Below are 22,775 nucleotides of genomic sequence, written 5' to 3'. Positions count from 1 at the left end.
AAACTGTAAGCAAGTACACTACTTATACACAATTTGAGTAAAAGGCTTCTGACAAACTAATGACAGTAACACACACAGGTACATTTCCTCGCTTATAGACACGCTGCATACAGGATGGCTCGCTGCAGGCTGCATCCATATGACTGACAGGTGACAGCACCACAAATGGCCAAGTTATGCTGACAGGCTGTTGTGACAGAGGTTGATGTTGGTATGTAAACAGTGCTGAGCTGATGTTGGCATGGGATGAATTATCATGATACCCAGTCCTCAGGAGCTTTCTCAGGCTTTGTATCTGTGTATCAGCTTCCCTGTGTCTTTTTCTCAGTTTATGTGTGTGTGTGGGTGTGTGTGCGCGTGTGTTGCCCTTCTGCCTGTGTGTGATTTGTGCAAGGCGCCTCACTTTCTCTGACAGCAGTCCTTTTGTGTCTACATTGTCCTGAGCTGCTGCAGGTAATTTCCCCACCTATTGTCCCCTTCCGCACTGCCAGAAACTGTAATTCAGCTCTAACCAAGCGAGAACAGTACAGCTCTGTTGAATGTCGCTCCAGTCAGGGTGAGACAACTCTGGCAGTGAAGGACGGGTGGAGCGTGTAATGGTTTGACTTGTTACATCGTGCTGCAACTGGGAGGACTGGGGCCTGTGAATGGAGCATCACAAAGCTGATTACACACACCTCAAACTGGAGATAGGCCTTTAAAAAAGTGTATGAGGAAGGAAGTGGGTGCATGTGACAAAATGTAATGTTAATAAAACTTTAATATTACCTCCGTCATGAACATAATTCTGCCTGAGTCACATTAGATATATTTTCAGCAGCTACTATGTTGGTTGTTTAGAAGTGAAAATAACTCCCATGATTCCACACTACATCAATAACATCAAACTCATCTTTTGTTATTTTTTTGATGTGAGAGAGACCCCCAGGAGCAAAATGTGAAGTTTCTTAAGAAATATGATCAGCATAGAAGAGCTGAAACCTCTCTTGAGACCCTTTTTTTTTTGAAGAAAACAAATGATGAAAACTCAGTGCATCTCCAGCACACTTTAAGATCAGTGATTCATTTGTTTTCACAGTAAAGACACTGCAAAAAATTATGAAGTTTAGTACTGAATTCAATTCAAAGTCTAACAGGAATTTGGTGGAATTTACTAATCTTTATTTATGTATTCAACTTAATATAACTTAACATTTCTCTTAATTATTTATTATTATAATAATTATTATTATTGTTTTTTTGAGTTTATTTGACTAGAAAAGTTGATTTGCTTTGAATTACAGCAGCCCGGACACTAACAAATATAAAATAGTTTGTATCACAGTGCAAATTTAATAAATTCACTGGGAGCATTTTCACATACTGTCTTTGTGCCAGTGCTGACTATGAAGCTTCAGCAATAACTACTGCAGCTGTAAGTTCTTTGTTTGAAATGATGAGTCGATTTTTCAAACTGAAAAAATTTAAAAGGAGATCAAATTCGATTGTCATGTTCATCAGTGTGATTGAGTAGTTATTAGCGCAACTAAATATTTTAAGCTTATTGAACATGTTTTCTCAAGTACAACTGAATGAATAACAAGCTTATTTGAAAAGTTTAGATGTTTTGAATCATCACAAAATCATCTCAACTTGTCTTTTCAAATTCAGTCAGTTTAAAATGTTAGGCCAATCTGGATAACTTTTTTAAGTTAAAACAATTTTTTACAGTGTACACACTTTTTGGCTATGTCAAGGCAGCTGTTTCCTGTAGTCAGATGTGTAGAGAAACATCAAACATTGTCTTTTGTGGTTGAGTTACAGCACGTCACCGCATGTCACAGTGAAGTAATGTAAGAGCTTGTGATTGCTGGCTTACAGGCTCTGCACTAAAACGTTGCAGTGCTTTGACAAACAGCAGTTCATCTTGCAGTAAAGCTGAAATAGTATAACATATCTGACAGCTGGCTGTGTTACTGTTGCTGTCAAGGGAAAAAAAGATAAAAAAAAAAAAAAAAAAGCCAGCTTCTTTTATTTTGATGTGTTTGTTTGCCTGGCTTGATATTTCCATATGTTAGGCTCATTAAAGTCATTTTATTAAGCTTATTGCTGTTTTATGCAAAGTAGGTGTATTTTAGTAAGACATACACTTGTGGGAGATACGAAGTCTTCATCCAGTGTCAATAATGTGGTATGGAAGAGTGATTTCTGTGTATGTAGCTGAATTCTTGGCAGTTTTAGAGTCAGCTATGGCAGGGATCGGTGAGTGGCTCTGGCTCCTTAAAGCCAGACTCGCACCAAACCACCGCAAGCATTCGACTGTTTGTGTGCGTTCAGCCAGAAACTGCAGCCTGTCCAACAGGAGCAGCGACAGGACACTGTTTTAATGTTGGAGGCGAGGAGACCAGCCAAGGATGGGAGTCATGGAGTTTGGTCGTGCTTATGTTTTGTTAGCAGCAGGAGCCGAGGCTTTGGAGCAAGGCCTGCCTTTGGGATAAGAGGTTTTGGGTTTGGTTTGGTTTTGGCCCCGTTCTAGTGGATGGAAATGAGCTAACGTGAGGAACAGAGGTGGAACAGGAGCCAGTGCTGGCTGCATAAACCGTCTTAAGTTAAGTTAGGCAAAATATTTCCCTAAGCTGTGGGGTTCCTGTTAATAAAATCTCTTATAGTGTTTAGACTAAGGCTTTTACAGCAGTTACTGTGATAATACGGCACATGTGCGCTGTAGTTACCATGGTTACGCTTCACTCATATAATTTTTTAATATTACTAGACAGCATTATTGTCATTTGTTAGCTAGCTTAGCAGTCACATTTAGCTTATGTTAACCGGCTTCCCCAAAGTGGACAATAAAGAGAAACAAAAAGAAAAAGAAAATTATAATTTTGTTGTCCAGAATAATATGAAAAACACATTCACTTAGACCAAAGTAAATCTAACCCAGCAGCTGTCATAAATATGCATGAGAAATTAGCAGTGAAATGAACTGTGGATGAAGTAATGAAGAAATATAAAAATATTATTATGACAGCAAGAAAGGAGACAGTCAAACATTAACTGTTGACAAAACCTTTTGAGTTTCAACAAATAATATGGCTAATGTTAATATGAGATTACATAGAGATTAACAAGTCATTTTTTCCTAAGGCATCCTCAGAGGAAAATTTGAGGAAAACCTTAGCCAAGTGGTTTTATGCAAGCAGGCACAGGCCACTCGTGTGTTTTAGTTTTGTGTTTGAGAATGGAAATGTACCTGAAGTGTGGTCAGTCAGCTGACTGACTTCCCTCTTTCCAGTAGCGTGATGTTCCACCGTGGTGGTCCAGCAAATCCGTCTCCTGCCCCGTCTGACAGTTTGTCTTCTTAATAAGCTGCATGTCCGTTTATACTCTTTTCATTTGATGAGAAGGGCACAATAAATGGGATCCACAGGAGAGATGTGTAACAGGAGCTAATGGGCCACTAAGGGAATATGAGGTTTTGAAGGCGGGGATGTTGAAACCGCTGCACCTTGTCTGAGCTTTCACAGCTCTTTAAGTCGACCTATCTAAGAATTATAATCACAAAGTTTCCATTCTGGGCCACAAGCATGTCCCTTTGCTGTGACTCTAGATTTCGGAGTTTGTTTGAAAAAGATTCTTACTCAAATATAACTCTAACTCACAAGAGACTTATCCTGAATGAAGAAAACATACAACAAATGCACTTTGCGGTGATGCTTCTGAGAATATGCCTTTGATAAGTGCCAGTGTGTGATTTGTTTGAATGGTGAGGGGAATTATAAGAAGAACTGTCATATTCTTTCAACTGTCATTTTGTTTCTTTTTATGCACGATGGGGAAAGGCACCAAGTCGAAGAAACAAAACAATACAATTGACAAGACGACAAAATAGAGTTGGGAATACAATTGACAGGAGTACAAAAGGGGGTTTAGTGGCATTGTGCGCAGTCTAACCTACTTTTAACGTGGCAGCGGTGTAAAGGAATCCGCACCTCCGTTATTATTTGGTATGATATGAGCAGAATATTTGCATTTCTGTGACAGGCATCAGTTTGAAGGCTTTTATCTGAAGTCTGCCTCTCCCCCTCTCTAGAAAGCAGCGTTCATGAGGGAAGCAACGACAACGATGGCAGCGTCTGTGGCAGCGACTCCGCCTTCTACAAGCAGAGTGAAGGTGAGAGATGTGGCAATGAACCGGTGCTGTTTTGTGGCGCTGCAGATGGGTAATTTCAGCCACAATTATAACTGACATTATCTTTTCCACTTCTTGGCTGATGTGTTAGCCATATTGATTTTTCTCCAACATTTCTTCCTTTTTGTCCATTTTCTTAAAAGGTTGAGCTTTTATGTTTATTGCTCATTAGGTGTTGCCTTAACAAATAGAGACCATTCTGTAAAGTGGTTATGGCTACTTTCTTTTGGTCATTAAACTGCACATGCATTAAAATTCACATGCACACACCACATAAATCAACTGGATACACATAAAACCCCTGACATGCTGTCTCACACAAATGCACACACACAGAAAAAATTACAGCCTCCTACACACCACAAACGACACATTTAGACACACATGCTTGTGCCATTCACTGTACACACACACACCTTCATACACAAACAAATATGCAAACAACCAAATCACCCCAACCTAATGATAAAGCTAATTTCATTTGTTTGCCTGTAATTATGAGTTGTTTATGCAATGATCAAGATCTGCCATTTAGATAATGGCCACTCTTGAGAAGCCGACAGACAAACGCTGTGTGTGTGTGTGTGTGTGTGTGTGTATGTGTGTGTGCGGGGTCCGTGTTTTCATTAGGCTGCGTTCAAATGGACAGTTTATACTGTGTTGCGTTGTCTTCTACTATACTGTTCTGTGGGGAGTAATTGCTATTTTCTGTTGTCTGTTTATTTTTTGTGCATCTTGTTTTCGTCCTATATTATTTACAGAATAAATTTAGAATTTTTTTTTTTCAATTGAAGCTAGGAATAAAATTTGTTTACAGCAACGGTTCCCAGCCTTTCCTGAAGCCCAGTGATTTAGCATTGCGCTCCTATAATTGCCTGGACTCAGACTTTTAAATCCATAATAATAACAACAATGGTGATTGCTACAAATGCTGATATCAAGGCTGTTTTAAGTCGACTAAAGAAGAGAAGTGTGTAGATAAGCTCAGTTGCAGTATAATAGTTACTGAAAGGCTGCGGTGTTTGCTGCCGCAGAAAAGAAATAAAAATCCCTGCTTATGTAACATGTTTATGGAATAGCAGAACTAGCTAATAAGCAGCTATGAGCTGATCTAATGGCCATGATCAAAAGAAAACAAGATCGATCATCTGATCATAACTAACATGTTTGTTTGTTAGCTCCAAGACATATTTGGCAGACCTCTGATTTTTGACTGTTTTAATCGTCTTTAGAGAGTACATGAAGATGTTGTTGCAACATTACAAGGACCCCTCACACACTCACTCTCACAAAACCATAGACTATAGGGGCAAAAACAAAGTATGCTGGTATGGCAACACACCAATGACAACTCAAAATGACGTTGGTCTCAAACGATTGGTTAGGGAGAATCGAATCCCCACTGCCCCAGGGAAATAGGTTAGAGTGGAGGATATGTCAGACTGAATATAGAAATAGACTGCTCACAATTCAGTCTGACATCAGGCTACTCCTGTCAGACTCACAATGGACAGTTAAAAAAAAACAAAACTGTATCCACACTGATGCAGCAGAGTCAGGAAAATGATCTTTTACAGTCCTCAACTCTTCTCCCTGCTCAAAATCTAGTGCCCTCATTAACCACGATGCAACTCACCCGCTGACAGTTAGATTGGAGATTCTGATGTGTTAAGTGAGTAGCAGCTAATTTGTCTTCAAGCACAGATGAGGAGCGGGCTACAGAGGTCTGGTTACATCACTTCTCTTCTCAGATTATTTTATTTTTTAAACTTGCGTTCTTGAGCCCCAAGTGACCCTTCACGCAACTTCTCCATTTCCTCCCGCTGTACAAAAAAATAATCCAAAACGCCTCGATGCAAGTGCTGCCATCTTGCACTGGTGACGGCATTTGTTTCCAGAGAACCACTGGATTGAAGTAGGGGCTAAACAAAAAGGATGAAGGGTTGTCTACAAGTGTAATATATACAAAATGTTTCTGTGTGTGATATTAGGACACAGTATGGCAGAGACGCTCACAGTCGCCCTGCGTGTTGCTGAGGAGGCTATAGAGGAGGCCATCGCTAAGGCCGACGAGTTCAGTGACAGCTTGGTGAGACTTCCTTCTGTTCCTCTTCTTCCTCTCTCTCGCTGTCTCTCCCCATCTTTTCCGTTTCCTCTTCATTCCCCATCCTTTCTATCCCCGTTTCCTCTACCACGGCCTCCTACCTCTCTCCTCTCCTCTTGCCTCCCTCCCGGTCTCAGTATCAGCGGGATGCAGTCATGGTTTTTGGCTAAGACGTCCGCACAGACACTCTCTTGGTAATTCACAGCCGCTTTGAACAGAATCTTTGTGTGTGTGTGTGTGTGTGTGTGTGTGTGTGTGTGTGTGTGTGTGTGTGTGTGTGTGCGTGCAGGAGAAGCAGAATGAGGCTCGGTATCTGCGGGACCACAAAGAAGAGCTCATAGAGGAACTTGCCACAACCATTGTACAAAAAGTAGGTTGAGTATGACTGTCTTATTTTAAGTTTACATCCTGCTTGTGTTTGAATGCATTAAAGGGAAGATTCTCCACCAGTCACCTTAAGATTATGTAATAGCTATAGGTCAGGGTGGTGATACATAGTGAGATGGACATGGGCATCATAACTTTGCACACGATGCATCCTGGTATATGTAGGCACCATACACTGTATTTTAAATAGTGGTCTGAAGTGGAACCAATGCATGAGTTCCTTAAAACTGCATTCCTTCTAATGGCCAATTGCAGCAACTCTACTGGTTGCAAAAATGGTTCCAATTGATCTGAGTCTCATTAGAAAATGATCAGATTCTCACTTGATTATGTCTTTACTTTGAAACTTTGGCAGACAGACTAGTGTAATGTACTGATACATTACGGTAGAGAGATGGTGCAGGAACAAAGATCTTTCCCTCTTTTGAAATTGGGATAATGGTGCCATTTTAGAAAAGGGCATAAAGTCTTTGAATATGATGTTTTAATTGTAATTAAGATTCAGATGACAACCACTTTTTGTTTTAATCATGTCTTGTAATTTGCATACACGTAGTGAGAGGAGACAAAGTTTGGAGTTGTTTGATTGCTTTGCGGTTTTAATTAACATTTGTTGGCCATTGAGTCTTTGAAGGTGAAATAAAAAATGTGTTTTTTATCTCCACTTTGAGGATGTCGGTGCATAATGTTGCATTGAAATTCAAGTGTTTTAAAGTTTCATTATAACAAATTATTCATGCCAAGTGTAAAATGCTGTTGTGGGATTGCATTTGCATTTTCCAATTTGCAATTATTATTATAATTTATTATTTAAGTAAAGCTCACTATATCCTTCCATATCTAGCAGCTCTCTCATTTCATTTTTTTTCCCCCCTTTCTTGCCATCTCAGATCATCCAGAGGAGGAAGCGTTCAGAGATGCAGACAGAGTATGACTTTGTCTGGCCTCAGCCTCAGTCCCTGATCCAGCCCAGTGAACTCCCCTCTCCGTCTCAGCCTCAAGCATCCTCACAAGGACCGCAGGACCCCCTCAAGACTTCCTACTCCCTTTGGGTCAGTCGCTGCCTCCGTTAAAACTCTAAAAATGCCAACCATATCCGGAGAAGTCAAAACAAAAGCGTCCTGTCAGCGAGTGTAAACTGCTGAGGCTTGACCAGAAGGATTCGCTCCTCTATTATGCACCATGTTTTTAAAGAAGGGTGGTTTCCATTTTCCAGTGCACAAGTTGTACATTTCTCACTTCATTTCACAGCACAGAGAAGAGTATAATGGGCCTCTGTCTGTGTTCCTCTGGGTGGACTAGCCGTTGTCTCTATGCGTTTGCCAGATTTAAAAAAACACAGGAATGTTGTGTTTGGCAGAAAATCTCAGTAACTTTTCAGTAGCACCATTCACATATTGTTTGTGGTGTCTGTGTGTTCCTGTTTAGGTGTTTTTCTCTGCCTGGTGTCCTCTGTGGATCTCATTATTGACAGCCAGAAGTCAGGGGTCTGAATCACTTAAAAATTTTGCACATTTACTGCCTGTATAAAGTCAAAATATTTGCAGAATTGAAGTATTCTCCAAAAATCAGCATGATGTCTAATTTGATGCTGTTCTGAATCCATATGCAAGCTGAAAACAGTAACAACTAATTTAGCAGATTGTTTGGCACTTGCTGCTCTTCAAGTCTCATCTGCTGTATGTCTGGCCATTTTTCTCAGGATAAAGGGAAAACTGATCAGCAAGCAACAAAATAAACCCATAGCACATGACAAATAGCTCTTCTTCCACTGTTTTAAGTGTTTAATAGTGGATTTTCTTAAAGGGATAGTTTAGATTATTTGAAGTGGGGTTATATGAGGTATTTATCATAGTCAGTGTATTAAAAACAGAAGATGGTGGTCAGCACACCCCTAGAGTAGCAGTGTAGTACTTTGGACAGGGCGAGCAGCAAAACATATTATAGCTGCTTAATAAAAGGTCACTTAAAAAAATCAACATTACTTTAAGCGTACCCTATATTTTGACACATTAGCTTGCCATCAGACAGTCTTTTCTGTCAAGAAACTGTTGTTATATAAACCAAATATCAGTCGCTCCAAACCAACCAGACTCCAGTAGCAAAATCAATCATTTTTCCTTGTAGAACATGGGAGTCGCCAGTCAACTGCTGCCTTGATCTCTAAGTTTGTCTGTGTTATTGAGTGACTTCAATGAATCCAAACTATCCTTTTAAAATGCCAAAGTAGTGCAATAAAACAAACAGTCGAGGCAGCAGACCAGCAACTCGTGTGTTCTGTGAGGTAAAATTACTGATTTTACCAGTGGGATCTGGTTGGCTTGGAGAAAGCGATATTTAGCTTATATAACAGTGTCTTCTGGTTGGAAGAGGCTGTCTGACTGCAAAATAAAGCTGTGAAAACATTGTAAATATAGCATACACTTAAACTGATATAGATTTTTTTCTGTGGCTAACCCTGTCCCTAGCAGTACATTCCTTAGCTTCCATGCTGATACCCCTCTCTGCTTCTCCTAACTGGGTGCATGTCGACTTCGATTTACTGTAGCTAATAGAGTGACTAAGGGTAGGTACCTCATTCAGCCTCACTTCATAAAAATCTGTACTATTCCTTCAACTGATTTAGAGGATTATTTGGACTTGGCTCCAACAGTCTTTGAATTTCATTTGCTGTATTTTTCACCATTTTGCTCAGGATAAAAGGAAAATAGACCACCAAGCACAAAACAGACCCATAGGTGCATGGCTAATAGCTCTTTTTCCGCTGTTTGAAGTGTTTTACAATGAATTTCCTCCCTAAGTAGGCAAAAATCAAAGCATTAGAAGTATTGCAGATGTGATTTAAACCATAATACCTGAGTGGGCCAAAGGAAAATCCAAATAAAGATAGTTTACCCGGCACTGTTTCAATAAATCTTCCAGGTTGGAGAAAAGTCCACAGAATATGGTGACAACACACAGGTTGCACAGGCACATGAGGATATATAGTACACCCAGGAGCGCGTACACAAATCTGCAATGCACACACACCTGGCAGCAGTTCACACTACTAGTCAGCAGGGACTCGAGGAGATTTGTCATCGTCCCATGTGTGAGCGGAGCATCAAAGCAACGCTCCCTGGGCCTCACCGTTCTGTTTCCCCGCTGTTCCACTCAGCGAAGATCAAAGTCCTGTGAAATACGAAGGGATCCTCCTCAACTGCTCAGCCCGCTATGGGAAGGGCTCTGTTTATCAGCTCTCTGCAAACACACTCACTAAGACACAGTGCATACAAATGCTCTGCCTTAACACTGATCCTCAGGGTAATCTTAATGGTGCATCCCACCCATTGTAAAAAGGGATGTTTTTCCCCTAATTCTTCTGTGCTCTAGCAGACAGTTCAGTCTATTCTTCAACATACTTATGCCTGCATCAGTCCTTTCACTAGACTGTTTCTTCACCAGTACGATTGAGTTTAGTTTGTGCACCTGAATGAGGTTTAAATCTCCCACTATATTGATATTACCCTTTCAGTGCAAAAATGAAAAAGTTGAGAAAACTCATTTTTTGAGTTTCAAGCAAACTCAAACTCTTTTGAAAATTTTGAAAAAGTTCTGTTTCATTGAGACAATTTAATTCCCTCTTTAGATAAACTTGAATTGATTTAAGTTTTAGAAACCTCCCAAAATAAATTAATTGAAGTAAAAGTGAATAATGGTTAATATCTTAATATTTTCAATTGCAACCATTTCATTGTCAAGAACCCAAATAATGATAATTCAGGCTTACTGTGAACAATTACACTGAAATGCACATTTTTTGGGTTTTTAAAACGGAAGTTTGTCTAAAGAAGAAAAGTAAGTTATCTCAACAAAATGTTATAGGTTGACTAAACTTTATTTATTTATTTATGTCAAAGCTTTGAGTTTGATTGAATATTCAAAACTTTTAAACTTTATTACTGTGTTTCACTCCAAGCCTAATCTAACAAGAAAATGTGGTCCTAAGCCTAAATGAGTCTTTTATCAATGAAAGGACTGATGACTGTGTCTCAATTTTGGAGATATTTCATTATAAAAACTTTTTAGAACTGATCGTAAGTGAATAAAGGTCTCCCACACAGGAATACACACACACACACACACACACACACCAGACAGACTTGTAGAGCCTCTGTTGTCTGTCTCACTCTTTATTTAGTTGTTTTCTAGCTCCACCTGCTGGTGAAAATAGTGACTTACAGCTACAGTTGCACAGATTCTGCCAGGACAGGGAGTAGACTAGCCAGATGGACCAAGTGCTCTCTTTATATTATGTAATAACTGTACGTGGATATGATATGTGACTGTTCCTGGCCACTGTGCTGCTGCCTCTGACCAAGCAGAAATAATCTGTCTGGAGCTCCTTTCACTAAAAGTCTTGTCTGAAGGGCCTGCTCACACTCAAGTGAACAAATTTAGGAAGAGGGTGATGTTCAACTTTAAATTTCCAGAGTTGTGTGTCTCAAACATGTCTGTGTTTTATTGTCTGTGCTTGCAGCGCTCACGGTCAGCGTTCTCCCTCACCAGTGACGACTCACCAGAGAAGGGTCCGGAGGAGGAGGTGGGCGCAGGAGCAGGTGGAGGCCTGCAAGACTACGCTTCTCTGAAGAGGGAGGGCAAGGCCACGTCTCTACCCAGCTGGAAGAGTGTCGACCGCCTGGACAACTCCAGTAAGTATCACACTTGTGTTTATTTAGGTTAATTTGTAGAGATAAAAATATAATTATGATGACTGTTATGCGTTTGAACAGTATAGAAACCTATAGACACAATACCAAGAAATATCATAGTGGGAATTCATAAAAGTTTGGTGTAACTTCAAGGTAAAGTTTGCATTTGAACATTTTTAATTATGAAATAAAGTATATTAAACAATTTACTCACTTCATATTTATATAATTATTTCCATGATAATTTTTTTTAGTCGTAAAATGACAGAAACAGACATTTTAGACCTTTTTTTTGGAGAGAGATGATGCCACAAAAAAAGGATTCAACATTCAGAGTCATGTGACAAATTAAAACACTGCTGTTAGTTTCCTTAGAGTTCTGCTTCCTTTTTAAACCATTGCATCATAATTTATTATGTGTTGTGTGAATATACCTAGAGCCACTGCACTATACAGTCATTTGTGTTAAAATATGGATAAATACTCTGCTTCTGCTGTTCCTGCTGTGCTCAGTGATCATAATTTTAGATGGACCTCTACATTGTTTGCACTCTTAAAGCATTGCTGTTAAAGAAATGGGTCACACAGTCTGTCCAAAAAGTCCAGGTGGAAATAAGAGTTTGTTTTTCTAAACTTGCTGCTGTCTGTTTGTGTTCTCCCAGGTGCATCTTCGGTGCTCCAGAGTCCAGACGGTAACTGGATCGCTCTGCACAGCTCACAGCTGTCTCGGCCCAGCCTGCTAACCAAGAGGAAGAGCCTGGTGTTCAGTGTGTTGGAAAAGGAGTCCGGCGTCGTCTCGGCATACGACGAGATGGGATCCGACTCAGAGGAGGACGATGAAGGCGGCTGGGGTGCTGCATTGCGACAGTTCCGGCGCAAGCTGTCCGATGAGACTTACTACACGGACTCACAGCATGACCCGGAGTGGACGTACACCCAGCACCTTCCCATCACATCACCGTCCTCTGGCCAGTACACCAACACAGAGACTCTCAACTCAGACTCAGAGGCCTCGTCTGTGCTGTCCGCATGTCCTCGCAAACCGCCTCACAACCTGCTGAGGAAGAAAGGACCACCGGACACACACCTGCACCCTCACCACCAACCGGCATACCACCAACAAGTTCACCAGAACTTCTCTCCGTATCCACTCCACTCAGAAGCACTGGATGTGAACTTTAACCCAAAGGTGATTTGTCTTTACTTTATTATTTAGTTTGAATTATTCTGCACTGCAAAGTCTCATTTTATACATCATGAGGCAGATTGGAAGTGGAAATCCGTTCACTCAAGAACCTGAAACATCAACTTTTATTAGATTTATTTTGTCAACAGGCTCCACATTAAGTTAGTTAAACGCAAAATTGTGAAGTTTATCTAACTTAATGAACGTGTATTACAGTAACAATTATTATAAATTGAGCCAACTAAATGAAATTACTTCTGATTAACAACAACTTACCCAAATTAAAGCATTTATTTTATATAGACTTAATAAATTTCAGTTCAATAAATGAAAACATTATGTTTTCATCCACTTCATCATTTTTACTTCTTTAGTTTATCAACTGGTGCAACAACACCAACACATGCATTTGGTTAAAAAAAAACAAAAAACAATACAGTAACATTTTTGGCACCCAAAGGGAAATGCATATAATTAGAGCTGCAACTAACTATTTTGATTCACCAAGAAGGAAAAAAAGCTCAAATTCTCTGCTTCATAAAGCTTTTTTTTGTTTGTTTGTTTCTTTTATCCTTGAGGACAATAAACTGAATAGCGTTGGATTCTGGACTGTTGGTCGGGACAAAATAAAGAAGGAAAGGTTTTAAACATAACATAGGACATAAAATAACTATTTATTCATTTAAGGTGGTGGAGAAAGTATTAACATCCCTTGCTCAAGCAAAAATATTAATGCAACAATGTAAAAATCCTACTGAAGTAAAAATACAAAAGTAAAATGTACGTGTCACAGTAAAAGCACTCATTCTGCAGAAATTGGTCCTGTGAATGATATATTATTATATATTACAGTATTAGATTTTAATACTAATGCATCATGTGTAAGCAGCATTAGCTAGTCGAGGTGGAGCTACTTTAATTACTTGATATATAGTTAGTTTCGTCCAATGCTTCCCAGTCAGGCTCCTCTTTCAGGTTTACATGATAAATCTGAGGATTCATGTGATGACTGATGAGTACAGAGTACAATATTCCCTATGAAATCTTGTTAAATAGAAGACATAGAGGTATAAAGTACCATTAAATTGAAAAACTTGTCTGAAGTACAAGTGCGTCTTCAGAAAACGTACTTTGATATTTTCCACCACTGATCCCAGGTGATGGGAGACAGCAGCGAGGCCGAGGAGAGGCAGAGTGACCCGGTCAGGAGATCACGACGACGCAGGAAAAGCAAGAGAGAGTCGTCAACAGAGCAAAGCAGGCCTGGAGGCCAGAGCCACGTGCAATCAATCTACCCATTGGTACAGGTAAAATAAATATCACCCCTGCAGTTAGACTGGTCTGACACTGGGTTGCACCAACACAGATAAAATTAATATATGATTAGTTCTAATCAGAATTCAGCAAAGTTATGTTTAAAATAATAAATCCAAATTTAAAAACAAACTCAGTTTAGCAAGTTCATCAATGTAAATTGAAATGAAAGTATTGTTGAGACCTAGTAAGAACAAAAGGGGGGAGAAACTGTTCTCTTTCACCTGCTCTGTATTCCTTAACAAAGCATTACATTGTTTGCTAGCTAGCTAAAACATTGGTTAACCTTGTTAGCCTACTGATGATGTATCAGCAGAGAATTATTTTTCTCAATCCATCTCAAAAAGGCAGCCATTTTAAAGGTTAAACCTCCTCAAGTGTAAGTTTAAAGTTAATACTGGATCACAGTTTAAATTGGACAGTAATAAATTTAATCAAGGCTTAAGTAAAAATTAAACTGAGGTTTAAAAAGAACTTCTAACGTATTATTTCTGAAATGGTCTGAAAATATTACTAACCCATTCGGAGGCAGCATATTGTGAATATGTTATGAGAATCTGATAGACTGTAGGTGACTTACATTTTTGGTTTCTCTTTATATGTTCATTTGTCTCCTCTCTCCAGGAGAACAGTGGTTTTCTCCTCAATGCCCTCCTGAAGAGGGGTTTAAGTGAGGAACAGTCAGCACCTGACACTATGCCAACAGCCACAGCTGCACCAGACGCCTTCAAATTAGATGCCATGACACCCGAGCCAGAGGACTTGGACACAGTGGCCCCGAATTCAGCAGTCCCCAGCCCTCCGCAGCCCAACCCTCTGGCTCCGGGGTCCCAGTGCTCGCCCTGCGGATCAGGGCCCGGAGACCCCCTGGAAGAGGAGCTGCGATCTCGCCTCAGCCAGCTGGTCAGCCGTGCCAACAGCAAAGACAGCAGCTCATCTGAGGAGGAGTGCACAAAACAGATGGATAAAGAAAGTGACAGACAGAGAGAGAAGACGAGGCCAAAAGAGACGGAAAGAGAAAGGCAAAGGGCAAGTGACAGATTAAGAGACAGGACCAGCTTTAAGGAGAGAGACAGAGCAAGTGAAACAGTGGAACAAGTGAACGGACAAGAGATGAAAAGAAGCGAGAGACTCAAAAAGAGTCAGTCAGTGAGAGAGGAAGGAAGAGCCAGGGCAGGAGACGACCAGGAGCAGAAGAGGGGCGAGAAAAGAGAGCTGAACAGACTGAGTAAGAGACAACACAGAAGAGATGAAGCGGAGCAGAGAGGAGGAGTGAGGAGGAGTGCATCCAGCGCCAGTTCACCTGCTATTACACCTTCTTCCCAGGAGGGGGTGCTGTCAGACAACCAGGTAAAGGTATTTAAAAGGAGACACAGCAGATTTGATTCCACCACCCACTTTATGCTTTTGTCTGTATTATCTGTCTGTCTACATTTATTTTTATTTAGTTCTTATTTCGTGCTCAATGTGTCAATATGTGTCAGTCACTGTTGTCCTTCTTCGTCCCTCATCCTGTGTTTTCCCTCTTTCTCTGTGCTTCTCTTCTTCTGTTTTTGGCTGCTTTGTGTGTGTCCTTGTAAATGTGTGTGTGTCTGTGTGTGTGTGAGTCAGGAGGGACAGAATGACTTGGAACAACAGCCGAGGCTTCAGTTGCTCTCCTCTCTCTTACAGCAGGTGAGATAACAGCTAGAAAGGAAAGAAACCCTGTGATGTTTTGTGCGGGACACCTGAGGACACACAACTCTAATTAACCTCCCTCTTACAATACACACATACAGTGCACACACACACTCACACACATGCACACACACAGGCACATCCATACCTGCATGCTTTGAAACACATTTGTTCTCACTAAAAGCAAAGTAATTCATTGACATCTCATGTAAATGCAAAGGCATGTTGGTGGAAAATTCATGATGGTTGGATGAATGTATGATTATGTTGAGTGTAACATATAATTTTTACAGTGTTTTTCTTATTTCTGCAGGTAAAGAAGCTTTGTGTTTTTGTAGAGCATAGGGATACCCCTGCATTAGAATACATTATTTGGGAAAGCACAAATAATTCAGTGGAAACAGATTTTTCTTCCATCTGAATTTACCTGTTATTATCCAAGAAAAAAATATTTTACTAAAGTAGTTCAGAGTACTACTGTTTACTTTTACACAAGTGCAATTTTACACAAGCACTTAATATTAGAATAATATGAATCTGTGTATAATATTCTAATAAACAGGAGTGCAGCATCATTGCGGTTTAAGATTATTCCCTTTAACTGATGGATATTTTTTAAAATCTCGTTACTGTAAAGAGTTTCTGTTTTCACTGCAAAACCGAAGCTTTATGGTGGTTCTTAAATTTTAGTTTAATAAAAATAACAAAGATAGATAGATGAAAAGTACAGTATGAAAATATAAAAATATATTTCATAGTTAATTACGGCGATATTAAATCATCTTGATGTTTTGCAGGCACAACAATTGCGTTGCCAATGAATATTAGGTTAGAAAATTTAATAACAAAGTTCTAAAGGGATGTTCGGTATTAACTTTGCCTACATCCAGTCTTTTACCTCAATACAGATACAGAGACAGATCATTTTGTTGGTTGAACTGATACAAATACTGATGATGATATCTCTGTGCACCTGCAGTAGTGCAGCAAAAGTGTAGTGTTGCATTTAGTAGCAGAAAATGTTGCAGCTGTCTGAACATGACTGATAAAATTTTTGCTGTTAGACCCCTGAAAGAGCACAGCTCGCTGTTCTTTCTAAACTAACTGCTTTGCTTTGTGGTTTTCAAGAATCATACTGGAAGGCATCCATCACAGAAGAGCTGCAGATATTATTTTTTTTCATTAATGAAAGCCTCAAAAGGTCAGAATGCATCACGGCCACAGGGCCAAACTGTTATTTTCCTTGACTGGAAAAAAGTGTCTCTGTGCTATGACTTTCTATGTCTACAGGTTTGAACATGGCTGAATACAGCTGTCCCACCTCTGTTATAAGTGTCAGCATGTGAAATGTACGTAAGAAATAAGCATAATCGGACAAAAGGCAGGTTGAGTGGGTCAAGTAAATTACAAACACAAATATCTCCTGATATTTGTTGAGCATCGTTGTAAGTAAATTAGAAGTTGCAACCAAAACAATGAAAATGTGGTACAAAGTGACAAGAGACATCCATACATTGAACAAATGAAGATGGCATACTTTTGTGCAAGTCCTTTAAAAAAAAAAAAGAAAATGCAGAAACTCCCAAAATCAACTTCAACAAGTTATGGCCAAAATACTGGTCACACATTTATGTTTATTTTTTTAAAGAAGGGAAAATGCAAATTAATTGAGTATCATTTAAATGTGCCAGATTTTAGCCACACAGGGAAATTTTCATCTGCAGGTTGATGGCATAAAAAAAACATTAAAGAAAACATACAAACGCATGTAAACACAGGCAAAAGAAGAAATATTAAAACAACAATATACAACAACAATACAGCTGCATTTCTGTCAGTCAAACATCGAGCTGTTTCCCGGTATCACTGTGCACACTAACTAACTAACTCTGAGCAGGTTTGGAAATGTAATTGTGTTTATGCTACGACACAATTAAAGCTGGAGGTAGGCAGTTTATTTTTGGCATATCATTATCATATCATTATCATTCCATAATAGCCTTACAGCACAATGTAATTCAAATGGTCTGAGAGAAAACTAGACTTCTACACTTCTTAGAAGAAGTTGCAGCTTGAATGATGTCTGCTGGTGCACATGTTGCATTTCCTTAAAAAAAAAACCAGTACAATACAGTGATTCCTTGTGTAGTAACTAGAGAAGGATGTGTAGAATGAAAAAGTCAATATAATATATATTATGAAAGCGGGACACAGCTGTAGCTCACATCTACAAAAAAATCAAAAATTGGCCACATTACACAAACTACATGTAAAATCTATGATCGCTGGGGTTAAAAGCAGTGTTCCGGTATTGATATTTTAGATGGTAAACCCACTCCATTCATGAACGTATGGACAAGTCCAAAACCCACACATGCACATAAAATACGCACACACATGCACATGCACTTATGAGCTGTACTAGTGTTACATGTGAGGCGTGTGGGTCGATGTTGGTCATTAGTCAGACTCATTATAAAGGCTCCTGTGAGTAATGCTCGTCTCTTACAATGTGTATGACACATGTACCAGTGGGATCTGTTTGTCTTGGTTTTCACAGCGCCCTTTGAAATAAACCAGGATGGCTCAGTTTGATGGGGAAAACATGTAATAATGACTGTGATATTTGTGGCTTTTTTGTCTTTATTTTTTTTCTATTTACATCAAATTTAGATGTATTTTTTATAGATTTTTGCTTTTATTAAATTTGAGTCAAAATGAAAACAAATCCTGCACCCTGTCACTGCTGGTATACAGATATATACAGCAACTACAACTACAGTGACCCAAATCAACTTCAGAGAATTAAATGATCACAGAGAGATACAAAACAACTACATAGAGACACAAAATGACCACAAAGAGACACAAACAAGATGCTAAATGAATTCAAAAAGACAACAAATAATGCTATGGTAACAGTTGTCTTTTTGCATCTCATTCTGTCTGTATGTGTTGCTTCTATGTGAGAGAATTGAGGGGGTCTGTGTCCAGGGGTCCCAAGTCTCATAATCTGTCCATGGTTGTAGGTTATTTGGAGTAACAATTGCCAGCTAATTATTTGTATTAATATCAATATTTGTGATAATATTAAGTCGCAATAGAATATTTAAACACTCAGGGCTTTAAATTTGAGACTTGAGACTTTTTTTAGTTATTCTACAAATGTGACCTCCTTGAATTTTTGCCCCAAAAGTTTCCAAACCTGCCCCTGCTATTATCATACACAGTTCCAGCAACTCACATTTTTCTTACGTACATTGCTTTTCTATCTTAATATAGAATCGAACTAGATTTTTTAATGCGCTAAATGTATCTTCTTTTTAAAGTCAACAGCAGTGAGACATGTACATGTGGCGTGTGTGTCAGACTGTTTGATCTGCATGGTGATGGCTTGGTCCTTAAGAGCGGATGAGACTCTCACCAAACATCCATATCTCCATCGACCAAACAAAGTCAATATCTCAGATCGTCCGTCTCTGCTTCTCATTCTTTTTAAGATCACTTAATGGTAATTTTAGAAAAAAAAATAAATAAATAAGAGGTTTGGTTTTTCTGCCTCTTATCTCTCACCCAACACTGTGTCTTGTTTTTACCAAATCATTGCTTATCCCCACCTGCCTCTCGTGTCATGTCCTAAAGCTCTGCCTTTCAGACTGTCACCCTGTCTGTCTGACTGAGTGGAGGGATCAATATGCCTCCGATCCCACTGATCAAAGCTTCAGCCAGTGATTCATTCATTATTGACTTACATCTATGCATCTCTCTTCACTGCCCTCACCTCTCTATTCAGGAAAAAAGTCAGCTTTTTTGCAAGGCCTCTTCGCTATCAGATTATGACTTGTGCAAGACCACCTGAATTCAGAAACAAGTTTATATTTGGATGAACAAGCAAAAAATTAACACACAGCATCTCCACCCACCTGATTTTTTCTTCTATTCAAAAGTTAATTAACTGAGTCTGGACCTTTTTATCACTTTTTTGGAAACTGGTCACTATAACTGCTTTTGTAATAGACTGCACAGTAAAGGATATTCTCCTCTTTTAACTGATCAAAGCCTACAAAATAAAAGATCAGTCACTCTTATGTCTTTGTCTTCCTCACTCCTGCATTTGTCACCTCTGGTCTTTTGAGCTGGTAAGAGCAATCAGAAGGTGCAGCACAATCATTTGCATACATGTGGATTCACACAACAGCTGATTAGAATGACAAATATGTGTGTATGTGTCACATGCATAGTGTCCTTACATAGCCTTGCAGCTTGAGCACGTGAGGTAAAGGTGTTGATAAAAACATTTTAGCTAGCTGGCAAACCATGCCTAGTTTTGTTAACTTTTTAGCTAGCCAAAGGTTAATCATAGCACTCTATTTTTTTTTTTTTTTTTTAATTTGTGCAAGCAAGCATCATCACAAATCTGGATCTACTCATTTAAAGTAGATGTGCTCAACTCTGATTAGAACAAATCTTGTTGTTTCCTTATTTTGTTTTTTCATTTTATGTCTGTGTTTTATGTCTTTTGTGCTACATTAACCTTAACCTCCTTGTTTTGTACTTACTGTGAAGTTTCCATAATTTATTGGGCTATTTCACTTCCATGAAAATATTTTTGCATCTTTAAGCAGTTCACATTAAGCTTCCAGAATCCAGATTACTGACTGATGTACTCTGTGTGTGTCTGTTTGTGTGTGTGTGTGTCCTTCAAATTAAGCAGAAGTACTCGGCGGCCTCTCTCTGCAGCATCACCACAGAGGTCCTGAAGGTTTTGAACGCTACAGAGGAGCTGATCGGTGAGGCAGGAGGTGAAAGCTACACCCCGTCTGAGTCCATGATTGCCTCTCCCATCTCCAGCAGCTCTGAGACCCGCAAGCTGGACCAGAGGCTGACCAAGATGGAGGAGAATGTAAGTAAAAAGGCACCTTCACCCTTCTGTGTGTTGAGATTTAGTCATATTGGGACCTAAATGTTGAGCTCTTCCTCTGTGTACAGGTGTACCTGGCTGCAGGTGCTGTGTACGGGCTCGAGGGGGCGCTGGGGGACCTGGAGCAGTGTGCCCGCAGTATCAGCAGTGGCACCACAGACACAGAGCTGGCCTTCCTGGAGGACCAGGTGGCCACCGCAGCTGCTCAGGTCCAGCAGTCTGAACTACAGGTACTGGAGGGCTTTTCTCTGCTGCTGGCTCGTTCTTCAGTTGTATTTGAACCAAACAGGGTCCCAAATCCTTTTTTTAAATACACATTTGAACTGTTATTAGTTTCACACTTGGATTGAATGTTGTATTGGGCTATGGCTTAAATAAAATCTGTTTCTCCTTATAAGGTATCAAACATCGAGGCCAGGATATCAGCTCTGAAAACTGCTGGGTTAAATGTGGCTGTCTGCAATCGCTTCTCCAAGTTCAAGCCAAAGGCTAAGGTAATTTACCCAACAAGCCTTGAGCCACATGTGCTGTCTTTATTGGTTGTGTATACTAACACTTAATCATAAAGTACTGGTACATCTAGTTACATTTGGTTGAAACATTGCTAATAAAGGCTGTCATATCTGTCACCAAGATTTTGTGGATATGCAAACTACTCCAACTCACTACAACACTAAAGGCAGCTGATCTGATACTGATAATAAGAAAATGAGAACATATAGCAGCTCCAAGTCAGGATGATATACTTATTCTTAATGTGTGACATGTATAACATGAATACTCTGATTACAGCCTCAAACCCTGGACACATCACGCCATCAAAGGAGGAAGCTTCCAGCCCCTCCACTGAAAGGTACCAAACAAGTTTGTTTTGCTCAGTTCAGAGAGAGTACAGAAAAAGAACCCTGGGCGGCAGAATTAACATATTGGGCATTGAAGTTTATTCATTCAAGTCTATATAAAAAACTTGTAATAGTTATCTTAATTTTGTGATGAAGTTCATTGCTCTGAGGCTCATACCCATATCACTTTCAGGTTTAAATTAATAACTTCTTTACTTGCTAATCCCTACAATAAATTGATTTTCTCCAAACTCCCAAATTTGAAAAATTATTCTCTTGCAACACCCCATATGTATTCAATTACATAGCTAAACTACAGTTGTAGAAATTATTGACCTGATAACAGATTCATTTCATGTTTTTAATAAGTTCAGTCCTAATACTGACACATCTTGACACTTAGAAAAAGTAACTACATATTTCAGTCTTTTAAAGTTGACTCAATGATCCAAACTGTTGAATATATTAATTACCGTACATCTACTACTTTTCAATCATCGATATGTAAAGCAAAAGTAAAGTGAGTCTTCTAACCTGTACTGACTATATGTCACACTCTCCTATCCTCCAACACTGCTTAATAGCCTTGTATACACGTATCCTGTGTGTTTGTGTGTGTGTCTGTGTGTGTGTGTGACAAATACGGCAAGAGATGGGGAATGAGACAGAAACAGGGGACACTTTAATTCACCTTTAGTTAACATCACACATTCTGGGCTTTGTCCTAAAAGAAGAGATCGGCCACTGAATGGATGTAAAAATGAATACATCTGCTAGAAAGGGACTAAGTAACTGAAAAGCTCCATTAGATGTAAAGCAGCCAAATGGAAACACACACACAGCACAGGAGGATAAGGCTTGTTTTATCAACCAACAAGAAGTCTGTTCCTTTTCATGTCAGTGAATGGCCTTTTTCTGTTGGGGCTTTCTTTATGTTCGTTTTTGTCTCTTTTTTCCTTCACCAGCATCCACACAATAGCTCTGATTCAGGGTGGCTTTTTCAGCACGGCTCCAAAGACAGACAGCACGGAGGACAATGGGGCAAAATCAGTGACCAAGACATGTAATCATATCATTGATTCCAGCTTAGAGTGTCCTTTTTTTATCAGTCCATCATACCGTATGCTCTAAATCTATGACTGGGAAGAAAAGTCAGTTGTCATCTGAATCATATGTTTAAGGGTCAAGCTTTTTGCAGGAGATTTTAAAATGCTACTTTGCTTAAAGGTTGAAATTGTAAAATATGGCCAGAATTTTAATTTTAAAAAAGAAATTGACGCTATTAGTCGACTAGTTGATTTAATTATTTAAATATATATGTAGGACATGAAGCTAAGGCTGTATGGACTCTTTGTGACCAAATAATTATGTTTTAGTGTGCATTATTGAAACATATTGTCATTGTCACTGGGGCAGTGGTGACCCAAAGGTTAGAGAAGCAAGCTTGTGACCGGAAGGTCGCCGGTTCAATTCCCTGACCGG

At 39.4% G+C, this 22,775-nt stretch overlaps 1 protein-coding gene across 4 annotated transcripts in view; it reads left to right on the top strand.

Annotated features, from left to right (window-relative positions):
• The window catches only part of myripb (myosin VIIA and Rab interacting protein b), a 148,021-nt gene extending 126,413 nt beyond the window's left edge, over window positions 1-21,608 (top strand). Inside the window, exons 5-17 of one of the 4 annotated variants that reach the window (XM_084747678.1) lie at window positions 4,073-4,153; window positions 6,163-6,260; window positions 6,565-6,645; window positions 7,553-7,714; window positions 11,182-11,353; window positions 12,016-12,542; window positions 13,697-13,846; window positions 14,478-15,203; window positions 15,465-15,527; window positions 20,242-20,433; window positions 20,520-20,681; window positions 20,850-20,945; window positions 21,244-21,608. In XM_084747678.1, the coding sequence (XP_084603804.1) occupies window positions 4,073-4,153; window positions 6,163-6,260; window positions 6,565-6,645; window positions 7,553-7,714; window positions 11,182-11,353; window positions 12,016-12,542; window positions 13,697-13,846; window positions 14,478-15,203; window positions 15,465-15,527; window positions 20,242-20,433; window positions 20,520-20,681; window positions 20,850-20,945; window positions 21,244-21,444 (2,711 nt within the window). In that variant the 3' untranslated portion in view covers window positions 21,445-21,608. The remainder of the gene's footprint in view (window positions 1-4,072; window positions 4,154-6,162; window positions 6,261-6,564; window positions 6,646-7,552; window positions 7,715-11,181; window positions 11,354-12,015; window positions 12,543-13,696; window positions 13,847-14,477; window positions 15,204-15,464; window positions 15,528-20,241; window positions 20,434-20,519; window positions 20,682-20,849; window positions 20,946-21,243) is intronic. The other 3 variants (XM_084747679.1, XM_084747680.1, XM_084747681.1) reach the window with 3 other exon arrangements.
• The last annotated feature ends 1,167 nt before the right edge of the window (window positions 21,609-22,775 follow it).

This window comes from Lutjanus erythropterus, chromosome 21 (genome assembly GCF_056507025.1).
Source record: "Lutjanus erythropterus isolate fLutEry1 chromosome 21, fLutEry1.hap2, whole genome shotgun sequence".
Taxonomy (NCBI): Eukaryota; Metazoa; Chordata; class Actinopteri; order Lutjaniformes; family Lutjanidae; genus Lutjanus; species Lutjanus erythropterus.
The sequence above is the reverse complement of the archived record's forward strand: the minus strand, read 5'-3'. Positions and strand labels throughout refer to the sequence as shown.